Below are 8,587 nucleotides of genomic sequence, written 5' to 3'. Positions count from 1 at the left end.
AAAATTTAATTTACATTTTAACTTTTAACATTTTAAACATCCTCCATTAAAGTTGATATCTGCTTTCTATCTTTGATTAATATACTACTGTAAAATTTTCATTCCGCAAGTACATTAATCAAAAGGGACAGGAAAGATTTTTACGCATTTTATTTTACAAATATTTCATATTACATTTTCTTTTGAACTTTCTATTCATCAAAGAATTATGAAAAATATTCAACACAGGAATAATTGTAATTTAGACCTATTTTACATTGTGATAATATTTTTATAGATTTAATAATTAGTGAGCATAAGGGACTTCTTTGAAAAAGAAAATTAAATATATCGCCCCCAAACTTTTGAATGGTAAAAGAGAAAAGGGTTAATTAAAAATACATAATAATAGTAAAAAATAAAACTTATATTATTGCTAATAATTCTTAATATTATTATAAATCAATGCAACTAACATTATTATTGATAATATTATTACTATTATTTTTACACGTACAACATTATGTGCCTCCAACCATAAAAACCATCAGTCAATCTCATCAAAACATGATGGTTTAGATAACAAGCTAATATTGCAAATGATTAAATACGTTCCATTAACTCATGGGCAAAGAAGGCATAGATGTAATCTATGATATTGTAATGATATTATGTGCAAGTCACTCGCCTAGGTTCAACTATTCCAGACCTCTCACACACTGAACATATAGCATTTTTATGCACTCCTAATACCCTGCATCTGATTCAGCTGTTTTATTATGGATACTGTATGTATGCTTATGTACATTAGAAGACTTTAGGAACTTCTTTGGGACTAATACTTAACTTTGATTTGTAATTGTTTGATTGTGACTTTGGTTTGTGTACTTTTGCAAGTTACTTGGTAAGAAAGCATCTGAGTGTAACGTACATTTTATGTCTGAAGAAGGGATTGAATTACTGAAGGAGGAAGAATGAGGAAAGAAAGAGGGAGGAGAAGGGGAGGGACTAAGAGGAAGAGAGGGGGGGTCTTCTGTGAAAGTATCTTCTCTCAAGATGTGGAGACTTTTTATCAGGCAAACAAATAAGGAAGATTATTGAAGAGCTTGTTTGACTTTTATTGACAATCCATGGGTTTTCGATTATAAAAAAGCAGGATCAAGCATTTGGACGGATATATCTCCGAAGCATTTACACTATATTCCTAACTAAACATTCACACAAATACGTTGATACACGCAGAGTGTAATTTTTGTGAATGCAGCAGTGTTCTGGAAAAATGTGGAACTGCATTACAGATTTCTTTACCTATGAGACGACCAAGTCCGTGGTGGTAAAGAGCTGGACTATTGGCATCATAAACCGTGTCGTCCAACTCCTCATCATCACATACTTCATTGGGTGAGTTGTTTTGAGACAGTGTTTTTATAATGTCAGTGGAATAGATAGATTTATGATTGTGCCCAAACAAATAAAAAAAAATCAAACTGGTTTCTGTTTAAAAACATTGTAAAGTGAAATATATTATAGTAAATTTGATTAAACATTACCAGACAATTCAATGGTTTGTGTTTAGTCTTTTTAACATAATTGATTTAAAGTACTTTAAGAGGCAATTGTATGAAAGTAGGAATCATCTTTTTGATCTTGGTAAAAAAAAAAAAAAGTGCTTGGACAGCATAGGGTACTTTTTTTTAGTATTTTGTAATATTTGTGAATGTTTTACATTAAAGAAAGTAAAAAAGAAAGTAATTAAACCACTTTTAACGCTAAACACCATCTTTTCCCCCCTCCTTCTCTCTATTTCCACCCTATCCAACCTCCCTCAGCTGGGTGTTTTTGTATGAGAAAGCATATCAAGTGAGAGACACAGCTATCGAATCATCAGTCATGACTAAAGTGAAAGGCTTTGGAGAGTAGAACAACAACCGGATCATGGATGTAGCCGATTATGTCACACCTACTCAAGTAAATTTCAAGCAGTTTTTAAATATTTAGAGATGTATATACTTTAGTAACGTATATATACAATATACTTTAATACAGTACATATACATATACTGTAAACTACATATAATCTATGTTTGTTTATATAACATATCACATTATTTGATGACTGAATTGTCATGAAAAGATAATTAAGTATAAAAAAATCTCCCTTTGGAGACATTTGAGGATGTTCTAATTTGGAAAATCTGTTCATAAATGCAGCAAATACTTTGTACTATTTGAAATTCAAATGTCTTCATTTTATAGTATGTCTTTTTTATGTAAGTAATGTGTGTGTGTGTGTGTGTGTGCCAGGGGGCATCAGTGTTCTGCATCATCACTAAGCTCATCACAACAGAAAATCAAGTTCAAGGACAATGTCCAGAGGTGAGCGAGGACACTGAAATCTGTCAAGATTAATGTACATGAATTTGATTGATTCTTGTCTCTGTGTGTGTTTATGTGTTTGTACATTTAACTCTCTTTAGAGCGAGTTGAAATTCAAATGTGAGAGTGACGGTACTTGTAAGAAGCTTATGTCAAAACCATCTAGCAATGGTAAGATTTTTCTTCTTTGAGTTTATTGAAAGACCAAATCATTAGGAATCATCACATTTTTACAATAAAAAAAATAAATATACTTGTGAATTATTTTGCATTTAATCTTACCGTTTGTTTTGTGATCCTGAAATTGTCAAGGAAAACCTATTTAACACAGTAACATCATAAAATCAATCAATTGATTAAAATTTGACCCCCTTAATGGTCTATTTGGGCAGAGCTCAAAATCATCACAGTAAGGTCTAATATCAGGGGTGTCCAATCCTGCTCCTGAAGGGCCCACATCCTGTAGAGTTTAGCTCAGACCAGCTACTTGCCTGGAAGTTTCTAGTAGCTGTGTTCCAATTCAGAGGCTGCATTCTTTAAAGCATGCGGACTTAAAAGGCCAAACCTTCAAAGGTCAGACCGTGCATTGTCAAATGGAATGGTCTAGCATACAGAGGATTGCTCTTTTCTTCTACAAAACGTAACAAGTGCCATTGATAAGAGGCAGTACTGTTAGTACTAGTTCAATTCAAAAGTCTGAGAATAAAATAGGGTTTAGAACCTGTCTAAATATGTTCACCTTGGTCCATTTATGTACATAATAAAAAGTTTTAATTATCTATAAAAGAAAGATAAAGAAAGTTGTTGTTTTTTAAACCCAATACTTAATTTAAAAGTGTTATCCGGAATTTTCTTTTATTTAAAGCATTTTTTTTTTTTTTTTTTGGCATTTTGCTATGACAGGATAGTAGCGATATGACAGGAAGTGAGTGGGAACAGGAAAGGTCCACGAGGCAGTATTCGATCTCGGGACATCCGAAGTGCAATTGCGCCATATGTCAGCGTGCTGCTTACAAGGCTATCCGTGCCAACAAATCCAGCACTTTCTCACCAAAATAAAAAATAAAAAACCATCGTCACCAGTGCACAATGAACAGTGGGATAGTTTGGACCACAAAGATTCATCTGTTGTATTTCAGGCAATGAAGAATACAACAGATGAATCCTTTGTTGCCCAGACCATCCCACGGTTTGTTGTGCACTAGTGACAAAAGCAGCCTTCAAAGGATGCATCCTTTGAGTTAGGACATATGTAGTGAGTCTGAAGACCTTGATTAGCTGGTTCAGGTGGTTTGATTAATTGGGGTTGGAGCTGGACTGTGGACCTCCAGGAGCAGATTTGAACAGCCCTGGTCTATATGTTATGTTAATTTTTGTTGGCTGTCTCAGGGTTGCTGACAGGACGATGTGTGAACTTCAATGCTACCCACAAAACCTGTGAGATCAAAGGATGGTGTCCTGCAGAGATTGATGAAATTCAGCCGTGAGTCTGCTTGTAAATGAACAAATGAATAGATGTGTAAATGGTTGAATAAAAGGAATGATGAAGATTTTTCTTACTCAGAAACCCCATGATGGAGGTGGAGAACTTTACCATCTTCATCAAGAACAGCATTCGCTTCCCACGTTTTAACTTCACAAAGTAATGCCAATTACACACGAAGACAAATTGTTGCAAGATAATATCTGCATTTCTGATGTTATTAAATATTTCTATTTTCCTTTCAGAGGAAACTTTTTGCCCAACATCAATAGCTCCTACATAAAGCAGTGCAAATTTGACTTTGAGAGTAACATGTATTGTCCAATATTCAAAGTGGGGGATGTGATCCGATTTGCACAACAGGACTTCACTACTCTTGCTAAAAAAGTGAGTGTTATTTTATTTATTTATTTGGTTAATTTCACCCTTGCTTTCTTACTGTAATTAATGTATTTATTTATGTGAGTGTTAGATTGCTGCTATACAACAATTCTATAAATACGTTTGATACACAGATCATTTAAAACTAATTTGGCCAGTTAGTTCATAATATTTACCTCCACCAATGGAAATAGTTATAGACAACAAAGAAATACCTGTTATATTAACTGTTTTTATAAAAGTATCTAATAAGTGTTGAATAAAAAAAGATTTTTCTCTCCGAAAATTGAATTATCTTTATTTCTCCTTAAGTGCAAAGTCAAATTGGATTTGTGTAAGGTATCTCTCTCTTTCTCTCTCTCAGGGGGGAGTGATAGGGATAAAAATAGCATGGCTGTGTGATTTAGACAAGGCAGATGATGAGTGCAAGCCGGCCTACTCCTTCACTCGCCTGGACGCCATGTCAGAGAAGACCACTGTGTCTCCAGGATACAACTTCAGGTTCTGGAAGCTTTTGTTTCTACCTTAAAGTTGAATGAAGAATGCTGCAGTCTGCAGAGCTCTAATGATACTGCACAAGCAACCGCACATACTTCATTCATATGACTTAATTCCTGATGTTTGTAGTTGTTACTCACCAAACTTTTAGAGTGGCCCCCATACTACACTATTAAAAATAAAGCTGCTTCACGATGCCATAGAAGAACCTTTTTGTCTAAATGGTTCCATAAAGAACCAAATGGCCTCGCTGTGAAAAACCTTTTTTTTTAAGAGTGTATAAAATATTACAAAAAGGCACTAAATCATTCAAAGTTAACAGGTTGGATAACCCTTATTTGTCTAAATCTTTGTCCTTAGGTACGCAAAGTATTTTAAAATGGAGAACGGGACTGAGTATCGCACTCTGCTGAAAGCCTACGCCATCAGATTTGATGTGCTGGTTAATGGAGATGTGAGTTCATATCAACATGTTTGTGTATTTTCAATGCAAGTGTGAGCATAATTGCTCATTACATCTTCTCTTTAAAGGCAGGAAAATTTTGACATGATCCCAACTCTAATCAACATGGTTGCTGCGTTCACTTCTGTGGTGGTGTGGTATGTGTCTTCATTGCTAGATTCTGGCATGTACATTAAACCGTTTAGTTTCACCAAATCCGATTCAAATATATCTTTTAGTTGTAAGTACACTTATTCAGTGTACTTACATTTTGGCATACGCTCTTCTTAGAAAAAACTTTAAAATGTCAGTCAATTCAAGCAAAAATGGGAGTCTTAGAAAAAAAAATGTGTGTGACAGTCCTGGTCTGTCCAAGCACAAGACTTTTACTGCAGTTCTGACCAGTGTAAGCATGTAATGAAATAACTCAAATAATGAAAATGTGTAAAATCATCTGAAAATGTGACCCAAGTGAGAAGTGAGCAAACCGCCTGACTGGCCCTAGATCTTCAGGAAAGATCGATCAGTATAGACATAATTTACTTGCATAATGCAGATACTTTATGGAAACCAGGTAATATCTCAGAGAACCACATACCAGTTCTTTTGTATAATATACGGTATATTTATCTTTTTATATAACTATAATTTTCATGACATCCATCCTCATCTTGAACATCATTAATTAAATTACATTTTGAGATACACCAATTCATGTATTTCCACGAAGGCCTGACATTAATGGATGCATACAAATGTTTTATCATTGTTCATGTTCTGAAATGATTCACAATAGAAAATAATTCATATTTGTTAACATTAATGGGAAGATTAAATATCAGAATATACCGGAATATGAGACCCATTTCAGTGGACAAAACTGTCATTTTTTCTTAATGTTTTTTTTTTTCGTTTGTTTGTTTATTTTTATATTTTAGGGTACAGTGCTTTGTGACATCATTCTGCTGAACTTTTTGAAAGGAGCTGACCAATACAAGGCCAAGAAATTTGAAGAGGTTTGCATTTTGCGAGCAAGTTGACAGCAGCATTACATCTATCTAGTTAGGATGAAAATGAAGATAATCTTTGCCTGTCTGTCTCTTGCTCTGTTTGTAGGTATCAGATTCACATGTTCAGAGCAGTAATTCACTGTACAGGAGCAGAGACCACAGCGAGCATTCAATCAAAACTGATGAGAAGTTCTCCAACGACTCCGGAGCATTTTCCTTCGAACGTTATAGTTAATAGTGCTGATCACAGCACTTCGGGAGGAATTAAAAAAAATATATAAAAATATATATATATATATATTCATAGTTCTTCTTTAATTGCACTTCATACGAGTAATAACTAATATCATTTTTTTCCACTAAACTTAGACCCTTCCACATAAAACAGTCTAGACAGATATGCCAATATTATAAATAAAAAAAGAAATATTTAGCCTCCATAAGCTATCAATTTCTGAAGCTGAACTTCCCCTAATTTTACATTTGCCTTTAACATAAGGAATATTTTAACTATAGCTGTGGCCCCAATCTTAAACATCTCAAAATCAAAATCAATCGGTCAAAATGAATTATTTGCCTGACTGATCTATATTTTGTAAATAGTATTAAATAGTAAGTATGTATGCTCATAGTGTTTGCATGGCCATAACTAGCAATTAGTTAATAATATTTAATAATTCATGTGATTGTATAGTATACACCCAAATGTAGCTTTGCAGCTGTATGTGTTGTTTTTTTATCTTGTGATATTGTTTATTGTTCAACTAATTGTGAAAGAATATCAGGAATATCAAGGAAACATTGCATGATAAAAAATTTTCTGAGCTATTATATGTTGTTAATACTTTTTTATACTACCAGTAATTCCATTAATTTGATTCTAAACTTTGATGCAGGTTATGGGGAGGCTCAGGGCAATAAAAAAATAACATTTACTTGTAATTTGTAATATAAATAAAATGTTCTCATCTTAATTAGTGATTTATGACAGAGAAACAAGACTGACAACATATCTGAACATTCCATTTAAGAGTAAAAAGTACATGGTTAACATTAGAAGGTTAATATTACTAAAAGCATTTGGTTTTCAGTGTGAAGACTGCTGAATGAGTTACAGTTCAAATGCAGTAAGATACGGTAAGATGGCGGATTGTGGACTCGGAAGTAAATGCCCACTGCTTTGATTGGCGAACAGTTGTGTGTGTTTGACAGCCTATGTCCTTCATAGATGGACGCTGCTGTGATTTAGGTTAAAAATGCATAAATACTCATATTAAACAATGTTTAACATACAAAGCAATAGTGATCACGTAATAAAAAAGTTAGTTACACTTGTGTGTTACAACATTACTGTTGGATCCAATATATATTCGGCACAGCATCGTCTTTTAGTTTCTATCTTTCCGAAAATCTCACATCGAATTGTGCCTTGTTTGTAAACAAATTAAAGGACCAAGTTCTTACTGACACAGCCTGGAACTTCATTCAAAATAAAGTTCATCCACCTTTTCCTAATGTTGGGATTAGAAGGAAAGTGATGCAAAGACTGTTTTTCCACAACTTGGCACTGCATAGTGTCTCGTTGTCTTCGGAGGCATCCATTTTTGCGTAGACCAATTTGCCTCTCTCGTAAACACTGCATGCATGAATCGGTGGGCGGGGCTAAACAGGCAGTGATGTAGAAGCAGACATTGATCTTCTTCTGCAGAGGTGGGGTTTAGCCGCACTATTACATCATAAAGTGACACATTCCACAACCTCTCGTTTTGGCAGATTGGCTTCAATATAAGCTTTTTTTTTAGATTAACAAGAAAGTTTTGACTTCTGAAACTTACAGGATGTTTTTATAGTACAATTACCTCTTATATGTCAATAGATCAAGGGAATTTTGGTTTCTCAGTTCATGGCCCCTTTAAATAATAATAATAATGTAGGGGCAAGCAACCCACACATCACTGACATACACACACACATATGCATATTTGACACATCACCTTTAAAAGTTAGAGAGTTTTGTTGATGCGTATTTAAGACGCAGAGAGTGTGAAAAGAATAAATAAATGACTGTTCATGGCCCGGTTCCCCGATAACGCTCACTCTTAGCGCGCTAAGAAGACTCGAAAGATATATCTTACCAAAGTTGTTTATGTTCCTAAGTGTGTTCCCCGAAGTGTCCCTTAGGAAGCTTCTTAACACGCTGCCTCTTACGTCCGACGTTTACAAAGGCGCTGTCCCAAGTGAAGGTGCTGAATAAGTTGGCATCGATTGCTCAGGAATCGATTTTCAACTTCACGCGAAGGTGCATTATGGCGTTAAGAAAGACCAGGGGCGTAGCACCAAATTTTGGGCCCTGGGTACAAACCATCTTGCTGGGCCCCCGTACTAAATACCATAGTGATACCAATGGGTAGGGTATTG

The 8,587-nt window shown here is 34.6% G+C and overlaps 1 protein-coding gene across 1 annotated transcript; it reads left to right on the top strand.

Annotated features, from left to right (window-relative positions):
• The first annotated feature begins 1,020 nt into the window (after positions 1-1,020).
• Positions 1,021-7,461, top strand: LOC109094967 (P2X purinoceptor 3-like). Its single transcript, XM_042717126.1, is given in 12 exon segments — positions 1,021-1,380; positions 1,809-1,947; positions 2,284-2,355; positions 2,457-2,526; positions 3,745-3,838; positions 3,920-3,997; positions 4,084-4,225; positions 4,584-4,720; positions 5,078-5,171; positions 5,253-5,312; positions 6,098-6,175; positions 6,276-7,461. Coding segments are annotated over 12 exon segments (1,236 nt in total). The 5' UTR covers positions 1,021-1,237; the 3' UTR covers positions 6,405-7,461.
• The last annotated feature ends 1,126 nt before the right edge of the window (positions 7,462-8,587 follow it).

Source organism: Cyprinus carpio, chromosome B1 (assembly GCF_018340385.1).
Source record: "Cyprinus carpio isolate SPL01 chromosome B1, ASM1834038v1, whole genome shotgun sequence".
Lineage (NCBI taxonomy): Eukaryota > Metazoa > Chordata > Actinopteri > Cypriniformes > Cyprinidae > Cyprinus > Cyprinus carpio.
Note: the sequence above shows the minus strand (reverse complement) of the source record. Positions and strands in the feature narration are given on the sequence as shown.